This window comes from Sarcophilus harrisii, chromosome 3 (assembly GCF_902635505.1).
Source record: "Sarcophilus harrisii chromosome 3, mSarHar1.11, whole genome shotgun sequence".
In the NCBI taxonomy this organism is placed as follows: Eukaryota; Metazoa; Chordata; class Mammalia; order Dasyuromorphia; family Dasyuridae; genus Sarcophilus; species Sarcophilus harrisii.
The window spans coordinates 573,293,482-573,308,786 of NC_045428.1; the positions used below are offsets into that span (position 1 = coordinate 573,293,482).

Genomic DNA, 15,305 nt, shown 5'->3' on the forward strand with positions numbered 1-15,305 from the left:
TCCCTTGGAATCCCTGGGTTCCAGAAGGCAGCATCCCGAGAGGTAGCAGCAGCTCACAGAGGGCTAGCCAACACTGCCAGTGCCCTCATTTAATCAGGCTTCTGCAAATGCTGGGCCAAAAGCAATAAGGACATGACTGAGAGACTGTGGGAGTTTAATATAAAAAAATTAATAATAAAAAAAAGGGGGGAAGAAGAAAGGGTCCACCTTTTAATAGGGCCCTAATTACCCAACTCACAGGATCAGCCGCAATGAGATGGGAGTTTATTTCGGGGGTTTTTTTAATTATTGTTTTTTTTTTATATATATATAAATTGCTGCTATGTGTTTTCTTTCCTCTGAGCAATTATGCAGTAAGTATGTAAAGAGGGGAAAAAAAATATTAATTAAATATAAGGTAATTGTGGAGTTGGCCTGGAGAGAGTGAGTCTGAACTCTGGACGATCACAGACTACTAGGGTTTGAAGGCTGCTCAGAGCCTCCTGGAAAAGAAAGAAATAAAAATAAAACCAAACCCTGGGTAGATGCCGAGAGCAGCAAGAAAAGAGCCATGAAAGGAAAGCGGGAGAAGAGCAGAGATGCAGGGAGAGGGTGCGTCCTCAGGAGCACGGGCAACTTCTCTTGACACAAGGCACGGCCTGGGAGAGAAGTCTGAGCGGAGGGGGCTCAGCCCGTCCCCAGAGAGGAGTCCCCAGAGCCACCAGCCTCTGCCACCGGCCATCCTCGGCACACTCTTGACGATTCATGCGTTCCGGGAACCCCTCGTGGGCTGCAAGTGTTGGCAATCTTTCTTGGCGTCCCAGGCCAGGCTTAGCCCCAGCTCACCAACATCCTGCGGCAAATCCTTCCCTTCTGCCTTTGGACTCCTCTGAGGAGCCACCGCTTGTTGGGTTCCAGGTGGCTCCAAGGACCCCTCCAGGGCTCAGACAATTGCTGGGGACTCTCTCCTCACACAGAACTGCCATCTGCCTCCAGGCAAATTCCTCCCCTCCTTCCAAGAGCCAAGGTGAACAAAGCGAAGGTTTTATTTATGACAGCCTTCCTCAGGCCTGCCCTCCTAACACAAGCTGGTGAAACTTCCCTGCTTCCTTCCCCCAGTCCTCATGTGGAACGGCTTCCAGGTCTCCATTAGTCAATTAGCCTCTTGTGCGCATGCTCCAGATTGCCAACAGCCTGCCTAAACCAGGCCTGACACTGGCAGGGCTGCTCCACGGTAGACCTCCTGAGGGAGCGGTCACTGGTTAGGCTGCTGCGTCCACTCCCGCTGATTCTCCCCCCAAGCCACTCCCTAGTCCCGGGTGAGGATCCCAGCTCGGCGGGTACCCAAGAGGGGATCTAGTCCAAGCCGGATGGGCCCGACAAACAACCAACCAGCGGCCCTTCTTGGAAAGCATCGGCACCTCTCCAGACATCCCACTCCATTCAGGGACCGTGGCAAAGCTCATAGGCTTTTCTCTGCCCAAACTTTCTGGACTAGCCTCTTTTACCCCACAGACAACGTCCCTGCTCCCGGCTCTGTAGAACAAGCTCCAGCCCTTCCTCCACAACAGCCCGATTCTCATTTCTTCTCTAGGTTAAACATCTCTGGTATCTTGCGTGTCTTCCACAGCACAGTCCGAAAATCTCGTTCAGGTGCCAGGCTCCCAAGGGGGCACAACACTTTAGATCCAGTCTGACAAAGGTGCACTACTGCAGAACCACCACCTTGGACATCATGCCTCTCTAAGTTCAGTTAGAGACTGCCCAAGTTTGGGGAAAGCCATGTGACACTGCTGGCTCATGGAACACGTAGTTCCCAGATGAAATCTGTCTAACTATACTTCTCCACCTCGCATTAATAAACGTTAGACTAAACATTTTCCCCCCAGCAAATTTCACCTTCTTAGATCTGTCTCAACATTACAGCCCATGGAGATCTTTTGGGGTCTTGCTTCCATCCATCCACCACCATAGTAGCTGCCCACATGTGCCTTTTTCTAGTCATTGATACAAATCTGAAGTAGCATGGCCAAGGACAGATCTTTGGGGTTCTCCATTACAAGCTTCCTTCTTTCCCACAAGTAACAAGTCTAGGTAAACTAACCTGGTAAGACCTGCTTCAAGCAGCCACACTGCTCTTGGGGCTCACTATCCCACAAATTTTGCCAGTAACTAAAGCCAGGCTCACTGGTAGCTAACTAGGCCACAGCGTCGGTATGCTTCACTTTTTTGAAGATCAGGCCATGTGTCCATCTCCAATTCTGTGTCACCGCTTCCATTTACCAATCTTCAAAATCACTGACGAGGGTTTAGCAACCCCATATTCCATTTCTTTCAGTAGCCAGGAATGAATTTCACCAAGTCCAGGTGACTCAAGAGTCATAAAAGACAACAGCAAGGAGCTCTTACTAGCTCCCCTTCTTTTCGGCTATCCTTTCCCTATTAGTCATTTCTCCTCAGCAGAGAAAACAGAAGCAAAGTACGAACTGAGCAGTTCTGCCTCCTCTCCATTGTCCATGACCATCATCCTTCCCCCTGAAGTAGCTCTCCTGCAGCAGACCAGGTCTCCAAACTGATAAAGCTAAAAAAAGAAGAAAACGATTTTCATTATCCTTCTCTTTGCTCACGAGTCTCGGTCCATGGAGCTCCAACACTGTGGATGCTAGTTTTACAATACCATACCATGGTTTTATACTCACCCTCCATTACTTGCTTTCTTCTTAGCATGCCTTCTTTAAATCTGAACTAGTTAGAGAATTTCATATGCATCCACATATAGCTCCTCAAGCATCTCTTTTTCCTCCTCATCAAAACTTTGTCTTCAGAATTTTATTCCTGAGCGCTTTCTTCCTGGAATGACTTTCCGGGCAGAAGTTTATAGCATGGGTTCCTTTGAAATGTGTCCTATTAAAATATCCAGGGTGCACACTAAACTATGTCCAGCTTTTCTCTCCTCTTTCATGATTTTAAGATGGAATGTTCACTTCTCAAGATTCCTGTCATTTCCACACCAACAAGAGGATCTTTTAATACATCTGATGAGAATTAGATCCAAGACAGGATTTTCCCTTGTTGGTCCCACTAACTTGGAAAGGATGAACTTATGATTAACGAAAGTCAAGAAATCATTAGTTACTTGGCAGAAAAAGGATGCCAGCAAACGTCCACATAACTAAAGTTCCCATCACCACTCTATCCGGCCTCTCTGCCATGCTTCTGATCCAGACTCATTTCTTCCAGGTAGGCGGTCTATAACTCCAATGAGAGAACGACAGTTTTGTTTCCGTCTTCAATGATCTTTACTCACATAGAATGTACCATGCTTCCTTGCTCTGATGCCTGGATTTCCTTCCTTGTGTAGACACCATACGTTTCTATTCCAGCATTCATATCGAAGACCTATCGTTTCTTTTGTCATCCCACACATTCCAAGTCCCTTGTTACCCAGTTTCAATCATACCTATGAAATTAAGCCTATCTTCTTCATTTTAACATCTCTAGCCCTTCCAGCTAGCCACCCATATTTCGTGAATGTGTATATGCATCTGGAACAGCAGATTTTCTTACTAGTTATTTTCTTGGATTTTTGCCTTCTATGAACTGCAGACTCTATCTACAGCCATTCTTCCTATAATGATAACTATTCTCCATAACAATATCTACCTTAGTTAATAAATCCAGAAGCACTTTGCTCTTCCCCCTTTGGATTAGATTTATAAGACTGTAGGCGAAGAATTCTGACCACGTTCTGTCAGGTGCCAGGAAGCTGTCATTCTTAATATTTTAAAGCATAGTCCAGGAACACTAATTCAATTTTCTGAGATCATCTTGTTAATCAGCTCTTTTCTTCCCAAATCTGACTCTGTTGTCTAAAGCCCTTGTTATCATGAAAGCACCACCCAGGCCTTCATGTTCCAGACTTCTGTCTCCAATGATTGCTTTGGTTGGTACTCTTTGTGTCCACAGAAAATGAGTAGAAGTGGGAAAGAATGGAAGGTTTTCTGTCATGTCTTGGATACATGCCCCGCACAAGACAATATTTTTTAAGAGTTGTTACTAGTTACTGACATATGAGCTAAGTGGGTCCCTGAGTCTTGGTGAAGGATCTCTCCCATAGAGTCCCCAGGCACCCACAGCCAAATCCTCCCTTCTGGAAGAGCCTCCCTGATCCTTAGCTTTAGGAGTTCATTCATTCTCCCCTTCTCCTCTCTTTTTGTGTGTCTCACGCTTCAATCTTTTGCCCTCTTGACACAGGTCACAACTGCCTCTATTTCTCTTTCCCCTCTATATTTTCAAGTTTAAGCCATTCTTGAACTCAAAGGATGTTTCCTTCTCCTTGAGAGCTCATGTGAGGTAAGACAAGGAAAATCAGCTTGTGCTTTCGATGCCTGGCTGTACAGAAACAGAATCGGAACTATCCCATACTCCTTGCAGGTCACTGCAATATTTCCCTGCTCTCCAAATTTCCTAGGTGTGAGATTCTCAGTCTTCAGTCCTCATTGTTTGGACTATCAGTTCCCTGGGAGAACGGCTGCAGCAAACTGCCTGTGGGCATCTCCAACAGTTCAGCAATCATGCTTTCAATCTGAGGGGCACTTTGGATAAACATATCCACCTCCTGCTATTCCCTTCTTAAGTGCTTACTCTATTTACCAAATATCTTCTTAAGTTTTTCTTCTTCCACAGCTCAAGTCCTCCTTTCCCTCCTCCTCCTCCTTCAGTTCAACACCTTCAAGTCCTTCGAAATGTCACCTCAAATTCAAGCCTAGACTTCCAAGAGCCTTCTAAATCCCTTTCACAATTTCTTTTTTCTCTGCTAAGTCCTTCTCTTGATTATTCTTCCGGCAAGGGAGGGCCTTGTTCACATGAACTGTGGTCTAGTCATCCCAGAGCAAAGGCGTTTGTTTATGTTTATCCCCAGTGAATCTCTTTGGTTGGATTTGGTCCATCCTTCTGTTCCACCAAAATCTTCTCGGTTTCCCACTGTTAGTTAGCCTCATCTGCTCCAAGTTGTCTACAAATCTGCTGTTTGTTATCCAAATCAGGGATGAATCTGTTGAACAGAAACGTTTGGAGCTATCTGCTTTCCCAAAAGAACAATCCCAACAGCACCTTATGGTGAATATCTTCAGTGCCCTTCTCATGTTCTACAGGCAATCAGAGGGCAGCCTGGCATAGTAGATTCACGTCCCACCACTAGGGCACTCCTCTCAATCTCAAGCTCCTCATCTCTAAAAAGAAGATAATAGGGGCAGCCGGATGGTGCAGTGATTGAGCATCAGCCCTGAAGTCAGGAGGACCTGAGTTCAAATCTGGCCTCAGACACTTAACACTTCTGGCTCTGTGACCCTGGGCAAGTCACTTAACCCCGATTGCCTCAACAAAAAAAAAAAAAAAGAAGAAGAAGAAAAAGATAATCCTTGCATCCCCTACATCATGGGACAGCTGGGAGGGCAACACAAGGTCAATGTCAAAATCTATAAAGTTCTAGACAAATGTAGATGTGCATCCCCATCCTCTGGGCCCCTGACTAAGCTCTAAGTTCTGTTACAGCAGAGAGTGGGGTCCTGACTACCTTTACTCCCAAAGGATGCCCCATCCCAGGAGGCACAGAGGCATAAGGGCTGCTCTTGGAGTCGGAAAGACCAAAGGCCTCGTCCCTGACACACGCAGGCTGTGTGACCTGGACAAGTCACGGAAGCTCTTGCTGCACCAGCAGCTTTAAGACTTTCAGCGCAGCACAAGTTGCTGATCTGCATGAGTGGAGGAAGCTTCTGTTCCAGGAGCTCCTTGCTTTGATGACATCACAGATCCAAATAAAAACCCAAAAGCTCAAGAAGTTAATAAAAAAGATAAGCTGCATTCAGGCTTGTCCAGCACGACCCATCGAAGTTGGGGCGGATCCTGTGGACAAACCCAGGGCTCCTGCAGAGGTCTCCTCCTCTAAAGGAGGTCCTTGGACACAGGACCCTCCCAACAGACGGGATGAGAGCCTGTGTGGATGCCGCTGAGGGCCAGGCCGGGCCGGGCACTGTACCACCTTCTCAGGACAGAAGGCCACGGACTCTATGCTGTACACCCCAAACAGGAAGGCACCCCACAGAGTAAGCACCTCCACCTTTTCCTGGAACATGATCTGATTCTGAGAGCATCTGGTTAAGGAGAATACAGATTGACAAAGGCCATGGTCCCAGTCCTCATGGATTCTATAGTTATCTCTGAATATAGACACAGATCATGACCAATGATCCCCAGGTTCATTACAGAGGTACAAACAAGTACTGAGTGAAGTCTGAGGGGAAGATCATTGCTGGGGGGGATCAAGGAAGGCTTTGTAGAAGAGCTGGCATCCAGGACACACTCTCCAGGAGCGAGCGAAAGGAGGGAGCTATCTCGGACAGAGGGAACGGCATGAACAAAAGCCTGAGGGGAGGAAGAAGAGATGAGGAAGTTGCGGAGAGCACGTGGAAGGTGTGGACACCCTCCCAAGGGCTCCCCACTCCCACCCTGCCCCCCAATTGTCTACTATGGACAAAGTGATACAGCAGGTGCGGGGGATGCAAAGGTAACGGAGGCCGTCCCCGCCCTCCGGGAGGGGAGCACAGAGCACACGGAGCAAGACAGCCAGACATTAACTGCACAGGGAGGAAGGGGACCACGAGCAGCTGGCACCCCAACTGCAGGAAGCCCACTGCATCTGCAGCACTGAGGAAAGAGCCCGGTCTTCCCCAGCCTTTCCCAGGCTGGAGAGAAGCTTACAGATGGCCTGGTGAAAATGCCCAGGGAATAAAGAATGGCCACCTGGGCCTAACAGGAAGGCAGCCTGGCCCGCACCATGGCCATACTGCCGGGGGAGATCACAGACAACCTGGGAGGGCAAAGAGCCGAGCTGGTGCCTCGGAAGCTGCTAACACAACAGCCACCAGCAAGCACACCGCAGGGGCTTCTGGGACAACTGGTCTCCCTGCCAACAAACACTCAAAGGAGCAGAGCCCAGAGCCCGCTGCCGCCCTCCCCACTCTAGCACGGAAGCAGGGGGAGGTTAGAGGTCAGAGGCCATGGACTGGGAAGGTTCCCCAAGCCTTTAGAACTACTACAAAAGTGCATCAGGGTTACAATACCACTTTTTAAAAAGCTCGCGGAACAGGTGAATTCACAAGATCACAGGTTTAGAACCAAAAGGGAACACATTATTTAAAACAAAATAATACCCATCTTGGGGACTCACAAGGGGTTTCCGAGGCACCACATTTTCGTTTTCCGGGGTAGAGCCGGGCTGCGAAGAAAAAGAAAGACAAACGTGAGATGACAGTGCCCCCCACTGGACACCCCTGTATGTAATACGGGGAACACAGGCCCTCCAGGGCAGCCTGACCTGGGAACCCCAGGGGTACAGGGGATGGAAGGCCGGCAGCCCCACCTCCTGGCTCAGGTCGGGGCTCTCCCCCCCCCATGCCTCTCCTTGGCGACCCTGGGCCAGGCCTGGGGGCCCACCATCTCTCCTCCCTGCTGACCCGGCTCCAAGGACTCTAGAAGCGCGGGCTTTGGCCACCAGAGGGCCCCAGCCGCCTACAGCTCAGCCGGAGGCAGGCAGGATCTGGCCCGCTCCAGCAGCACCAGCCCTCTGCCAGGCTCCAGGCCTGCCCCCCTTGGTCAAAAGCTCCCCCATGGGGCTGGGGAGCCCAGCACGCCGCCAAGACCGAGGGGCCAGGATCCATCGCTGCTGCTGCCCCAGGCTCCTCCAATGACCTGCCACCAGCAGGGCAGGAGCCGCCTCCATAGCCCAGGGGCACCACATCCTCCCCCCTGCCCAGCTGCGCCCTCCCCAAACCCTCCCCAAACCCTCTGTCCCGAGGGCCAAGGCACAGAAGGAAGGGGAGGGCTTGGAGAAGAACACAGACAACCCAGAGGGGGCTGCACAGGGAGCCAGGGCCCAAGGCCAGAATTCAGGCCCTTGCTACTCTGACCTCAGCAACGCATCCCAACCACTGTGCTTCAGTTTCCCCACCTGTAAAATGGAGACAACAGTGATCACATAACCTACGGGACACTGACGCCTGCCTGAGCCACAGCAGTAACCCCCTGCTTGGTCCCCTGCCTCCATTCCCCTGGTCAATCCCATCTCTTCTGAAAGGAATTGGTCTGAATACATCAGAGCAGCGAGGTGGTGCACTGGGGAGCACACCAGGCCTGGAATCAGGAAGACAGAAGTTCAAATCCAGCCTCAGACACTTCTTACCCATGTGACTCAGGCAAGTCACTTCCTCTCTGTGTGCCTCAGTTCTTTCATCTGTAAAATGGTCTGGAGAAGGTTTCTTTGCCAAGAAAACCCCAAATGGGGTCACAAAGAGTCAGACACAACTGAACTGACTGAACAACAATGTCCCTCAACAACTGAACAGATCCCTTCTCTACATAATAAACTCCAATGACCATCTCCCATGACCCCAGAACCAATCCCAGTTCCTGTTTAGCTGACCTTTAGAGCTGACCACAACTTTAGATCCACCCAAATCACGTCAACAGGCATTTATTGAACACTTCCTATGTACAAACTCTGTTTTAAGCAATGGAATTACAAATAAAGGCCAAAAAAATGCAATCCCTTCTTTCAATGGATTGACACTTTAGGGATGAAACAAGAACTAACAACACACAAACACAGACAAAGGAGACGGAAGTCAATGGGAGGGTGGGAGAAGCCAGGGACTACTGGGGGAAAAGGTTCCTACAGTAGGTGGGGTTGCAGTGAGTTCTGAAGGAAGTCAAGGGAACTGGGATATGGAGAGAAGACAGTATACCAGAGACAAAGCACTGAAAGTTTGTGCAAAAGCACCGAGATGGGAAATGGAGAGCCATGGAGGAGGAACCGGCTCAAAGGGCGTAAGGGAGATGCCCCGAATGCACCCCAACCCTTACAAGTCTTTATTTCTGTCAAAATTCTGATCAAGTTCCTGAAAGAACTGCAGGATCACAAAATGCGAGGGCATCCAGTCAGAGCTTACTAAACGTTGGCTGACCGGCTGATGGAGCCCCTGCTCACACTGAAAGAGAAAGGAGCCAGCCAGCTCCAGGCAGCAGGGGACCCTGGCTCCCCTTCTCCTTGCTGTGCAGCTGCTCCAGAGAAAGGGCCTAGTGGGGCTACACTGCTGGGGAAGCAAGGAAATCAATGGGAGAGTGGCCAGAGCTGCTCTGCTGCCCCAGCCGCCCTCCGGCTGTGGGGACAACTCCCTGAAGCATCACCGAAGTGGCCAGCCCCGCCAAAGCAGGCTACCTTAAAGGGCGCTTTCCTCACTTTTTGGCCATTCTGAGCAGGACAAACCTCAAGTTCCTTCCAGGCAGTTTCCCCCGCCCCGGGCCGATGCTACTGCTGGCTGAACTGAACGTGCGAGTCTCGCCCATGCGGACACTCTCAGCCTCTCCCACCCTGGTCCATCTCCCGGGGCAGTCACTTTAATCCGACCCAATCCATTCCATGCCAGAGGGCTCCTCTCCCTTCGAAGACCAAAGACAGAGGCCTGCTTCCTTCAAGGCCCAGCTAAGATCCCCTTTGGAGGAGAAGCCTTTCCCAGATCTTGGACAGTCCTTTCCTGCACCAATCATCTCCCATTTCTCTCATCCAGAGCTCGTGGTTCACTGCTATCTCCCCCACTAGACTAGGAGGCCCCCGAGGGGCTGACTTCTATCTTTCTTAGAATCCTGATGCCTAGCTTAGTGTGTGTGGCACATAGTAGGTGCTTAAATGATGAGATGACTGACTGAGCTGTCCCTCCTCCACTCAATTATAATCATAAACTAGAAGTCTTTTTTTCTCAAAGCCCATCTCATTAATCAATCTAACAATTATTTCCCAATCACTTCCTGTACATGACGCACTCCGAAGGAGACAAAGATAAATAACATGCTGCCTTATATGAACCCAAGGAGAGACGGGAAGACTTATGTGTGCTGGTGCAGAATGACGTAGCCAGAACCAGGAAAGCAACAGACACAATGACTGTCCCAAGGCAAAAGACAAGACCACTGACCTGGGATAAGTGGGGCAAGTGTACCCCTCCTCCACTCCCTCTGGGGCGTGGTTCTGAGTGTGCAATGGCAACTATGCAGTCACACCTTCAATGTGTCAATGGATTTCCCTGAATTATGCATCTGAAAAATCTTACAAGGAGAGGCTTGAGGGAGGGGTAAAAGAAGGGAATAGTCTTACAAATGAATGCATGTGTGATGTAAAAGCCAAAGCCATCAATAAATATCAATCCATCAATAAACATTTCTTAAGCACCTACTATGTGCTAAGCAAAAAGAGGCAAGTGTCCTCTTTTTGCTCGTGGAATTTACAATCTGATGGAAGAGACAATGTGAAGCAAACACAGAGAGCAAAGTGTGCACCAGATGGATGGGAAAGGATGGATCTACGGTGGGAAGGCAGTGTGATAAGAGGGTTAGGGAAAGCTTCCTGGACAAAGTGGGATTTTAGATGGGACCAAAGAAGAACAGGGCAGGAGCGGAAGGAGCAGTTCCAGGCCTGGAAGGCAACCAGAGGCAACGTGGAGCTGAGAGAACGAGGGGAAACCATGTCACTGAAGAAGGAGCTACAGGAAGTAGGAGGGGGAAAGTAGGAGAGGGCGCAGTCCCAAAGGAGCTTCCAATCTAGCATGTGAGTCCTCGGCCTGGGGTCCGTGGATCCCAAGGGGCCCTTAGAGGGATCTCGGGAGCTGAGTTTGGATAGCAAACAAATCACATCCTCATTCCATACGATTGGTTATCTTTGAAATCCTTATCTGACAGGCCAACAGATCCCAGGCCCTAGGGGGAAGGGAGAAGAGCCCTAGGTGTCTCCCTAAGTAATTATAACAGAGCAGAGTGGGTCTGGGCCTCTGGAAGAACATGAAAGTTGTCATGGAAGAGGTACTTTAAAAAATGAACAGAATTTCTGCAGAGCAGAGTCTCAGTGGGGGCGCCTGGAGTAGACAAATGAGGTGGAACACCACTTGGCAGGCTCCGATTATAGGGAGGGGAAGGATGAGAAGGCTGGAGAGGCAGCGGTCTGTGGCAGGTCCTGCACACCGAGGCTGAAAAGTCTGGACTTTCTTCTACGATGAGTCACGTAAGGTTTGGGGGGAGTATGAGGGACAACGACAATGACCAGCGCCGACATGACAGCAGCGTGTAAGGAGGACCGTTGGGGGAGTAAAGAGGCTGGAAGCCATTAGTCCAGTTCCAAGCTTACCTACAGAATCTGATGCAGAGTGAAGGAAGCAGAGACAATGGAAATGGAAAGAAGCAACCACCCATGAATCAAAAGCGGCAAAATTACAAAGAGCAAGCACGGCCAAGGAAGGGAAGGGAGAAGCCCTGCCTCCCCCAGACTCCCGGAAGAGCTTGGAGGGCCCCGAGTATAGTCACTGTGTCTGTTTTTGCCTTTTTTTGATTTACTGATCGATCAGTTTTGCTGATCTTTTGTCCCTCATTATTTTCCTATGGGATTTGTGTCTAGGAGGGAAAAAGGCAACTGCTAACAATGCTAGTGATGTAAAAGGAAATCAGTCCCAGAGAGTCTGATAGACTGATAGAAGACAGAAGTCATTTTTTGATGAGGCAACTGCAGTGGCCCAGGAAGAGACATTATGGACATGAACCAAAGTGGGGCAAAGACTCAGCAGGGAAAAGGGCAGATGGCATCCCTGAGAGCCATCTCTGGATTCCAAAGGGGCTTCCTGAGCCCTCCTGGCTACCTTCACCAGGACCCCTGTCACAGGGTCCTAACCCAGGATCTACAGAGACCCCACATTTCCTCCTCATGTCTTAGAAGCCATCCTGCCTACTTAGGGATTCGAAGCTTGTAGAGCTGATCAAGCAGTCCACAAGCATTTACAAAGGACCTACCTGTATACCAAGCAATGGGGTCACTCATCCAAGAACCAAACAATCCCCACTCAGAAGGAGCTTCCTTTCCAGTAGAAGATAAATGTAGGTGAAGAACCCCAAAAACGAACCAGGGGCTTGGGAGAATCACAGAGAAGGCGGAGCGGGGAGTGTCTTTAGGTAGCCGTGCGAGGTGGGACAGAGAGGACAGTCTGACTGGACACAAGACAGGATGGGGAGCGATGGCTGACAACAAAGAGATAGGGCTACGCTGGGAAGGGCTGGAAAAACTAAAGACTGTCTGTTAGACCTAGAGCCAAGAAAGAACCAAGGGAGAGTTAGGGCCACGGAGGGGCCTATGTGAGGGTAGGCTGACTGGAAGCAAGGGGAGTCTGGAGTCAGGAAGACCAGGTGGGAAGCGGAGGCAATCACCTAGAGCAGGTGTGCTAGAGAGGCTGGGAGATGGAAGGGAACGGCTCCATGGGATGAGGGAAGATATACTGGGCTTATATCCCAAAGAGATACTAAAGAAGGGAAAGGGACCTGTATGTGCACAAATGTTTGTGGCAGCCCTGTTTGTAGTGGCTAGAAACTGGAAACTGAATGGATGCCCATCAGTTGGAGAATGGCTGAATAAATTGTGGTATATGAATATTATGGAATATTATTGTTCTGTAAGAAATGACCAACAGGATGATTTCAGAAAGCCCTGGAGAGACTTACGCGAACTGATGCTGAGTGAAACGAGCAGGACCAGGAGATCATTATATACTTCAACAACAATACTATATGATGACCAGTTCTGATGGACCTGGCCATCCTCAGCAATGAGATCCACCAAATCATTTCCAATGGAGCAGTAATGAACTGAACCAGCTACGCCCAGAGAAAGAACTCTGGGTGATGACTAAAAACCATTACATTGAACTCCCAATCCCTATATTTAGGCTCACCTGCATTTTTGATTTCCTTCACAAGCTAATTGTACAATATTTCAGAGTCTGATTCTTTTTGTACAGCAACATAACGGTTTGGTCATGTATACTTATTGTGTATCTAATTTATATTTTAATATATTTAACATCTACTGGTCATCCTGCCATCTGGGGGAGGGGGGGGGGGGTAAGAGGTGAAAAATTGGAACAAGAGGTTTGGCAATTGTTAATGCTATAAATTTACCCATGCATATAACCTGTAAATAAAAGGCTATTAAATAAATTAATTAATTAATTTAAAAAAAAAAAAAAGGAAATTTTTTTCCAACACCACTGGAAATAAAAGTCATATTGTTCTCATGTTCCAGATGCAGAAACTGAACTGAAATTTCCCAGGACAGGGAAATGCCAGGGATCCTGGCTCTAGAGCTGAAGGGACCTCAGAGGTCACCAAGACCAACCCCCTCATTTAAATGATAGGAAACGGTGACCAAGAGAGGGGAGGGGACTCCAGTGGCCACACAGGCAGTCCTCAGACTCCCAGAGCTCTTTCCTTATCACAAAGAAGATACCCATTTACTAAGGGGCAGTATCTAGGATTCTAGAAGATACATGGGGGTAACCAGCCAGGCCAGAAAGGGGCTCATGCAATTTTTTTCCTCCAAATGAAAAAGGGACTTAATTGCTCGCTCCAGGAAATGAATACAGTAAGCAGGGTCACACCTGCTCCTGCAGGAACCCACCACAGCAGAGAGACCTAAACCAAGGTATGGTTTCCCAAAGGTCTGAGAGTGTGCCAGGGCCGGCACGCTGCAATACTGCAGTGCCCGGGAGTGGACCAAAGCTGCCCACCACACCGCCCTTAGGAAGGATGGAGTAATAACCCTAAGCCATCTGGCTTTGGGAGTGAGGTGCTTAGAAATGACGTATTTCTTTCCCCAGATTATGCTTCCCCTCTACTCCACATGACCAGGACACTAAGGCCACAAATATTGCCGGCTGTCAGATAACAGCCTATTAATCAGTGATAACAGAGTTTCTGAGACTAATGAGCAACAATAATGAGATGCCTAAAGTTAGTGCAGGTGCAGAACAAAACTGGGCATCCACCCCTTCACTTAGTGAGTTTTCAGGCCTAAAAACACACCTCTGAAAGTCCCCCAAAGTTATGCGCAGAGAATTATGGCTACTACATCTGCACATAAAGTCAGACCCAGACCACTCCTCACCTCCACCTTTAAGCCATAAAACTAGCATATTAGTGATAAGAAATTTTTCCTTATAAATTTATCTTTCCTGATTGTGGGTCTTTGCTAACTTCTTTTGGAACTTAGCCTGCTTTAACTGTCATTACAATTATAATAAACTTTGCCCCTTGATTCAGAGGAGTTGGGTTCAAGCCTGAAGCCTGCAAATTCTTTTGAGAATTCTCATGGCCAGAACCCCAACATTTTTTAATTCCCCCGTGATCTCCAATAAAAGGAAACAAAATTAGGAGTCTGGATAATGGAATGGGCTGAAATTTCATTTCTTCCAGGATTCACCTTCTTTTCCACGTCTGTGATATAGTAGCAGCAGCAGAATCGTTATTCCCAATATCTGAGCCCAAGGAAGCATAAAGCAGGGCCAGGGCAAACCACACAAAGCAGGCTCCCAAAGCTAAGACAGAAATCTGGAGGGTAGCTACAGCAGGAAAGAAGCTTCTTTTTTTCACCCACTGTCCTTCTTCTTGTTAACGAAGTAACAAGTTCTGTACTTCTTGACTACAGAACCGTGAGCCCAGGATAGCTCTGTAGTCAGGTCCTTGAAATTCTGAGCCAAAGCCCCTGTTACCACACCTTGATTAAGAATCAGAACTAAATCAATTTTGTAAAGAGATCCTCAAACTCTGTTCTACATAAATGCCAGGATTTGGGCACTCAACAAATGTCAAATGAAGAGAATTCCTAGAATCTGAGACATTTTGGACACTGTGAGAAGTAAAATGTTAGCGGTCAAGAATTTAAAAATAAGGGCAAGTGATGGGCATCTGGCTGTTCAGCAATCACTGAAAGAAAAGGAGGTTGGTATTTGATCTCCCACTAATTCTCCTGTATGGGGGTAATTTCAGCACGTCAAAAAAGCCCACCTGAGTTACCGAACAAGAACTTCTTCTCTTAGGGTCAACTCCTTAAAACAAATTCAATCAATTCAAGAACCTCCCCCTAAATTCCCCAAACCACTAAATAGAATACTGCCTCCTCACTGGGATCCAGGCCTTAGGTTGTGCCCCGATCAAGTCTTTACACAGCTGCCAAATTGATTTTCCATGGCCCTCTTCAAAGGTCTGCTCTGGCTCCCTAGAGCCACTAGGATCACCCATAAAGTCCAGGGTTGCCATGGGCCCAGCTCCTGCTTCCCCCCAGAATGATTTCATCTTTCTTCCCTTTCAGTACTCCACATTCCAGGAAACTGGTCTATTGGTTCTTTCCTGAACTTCCCTGCCATGGAAGCCAGCTCTCCACCCTTGCACTGGCAGGCTGACCC

The 15,305-nt window shown here is 48.6% G+C and overlaps 1 protein-coding gene across 2 annotated transcripts in view; it reads right to left on the bottom strand.

The window, feature by feature from the left end:
- Positions 1–15,305, bottom strand: part of PEX14 (peroxisomal biogenesis factor 14) — a 137,527-nt gene that overhangs the window by 118,038 nt on the left and 4,184 nt on the right. For both annotated transcript variants that reach the window (XM_031962878.1, XM_031962877.1), the window contains exon 2: positions 7,208–7,255. In XM_031962878.1, the coding sequence (XP_031818738.1) occupies positions 7,208–7,255 (48 nt within the window). The remainder of the gene's footprint in view (positions 1–7,207; positions 7,256–15,305) is intronic.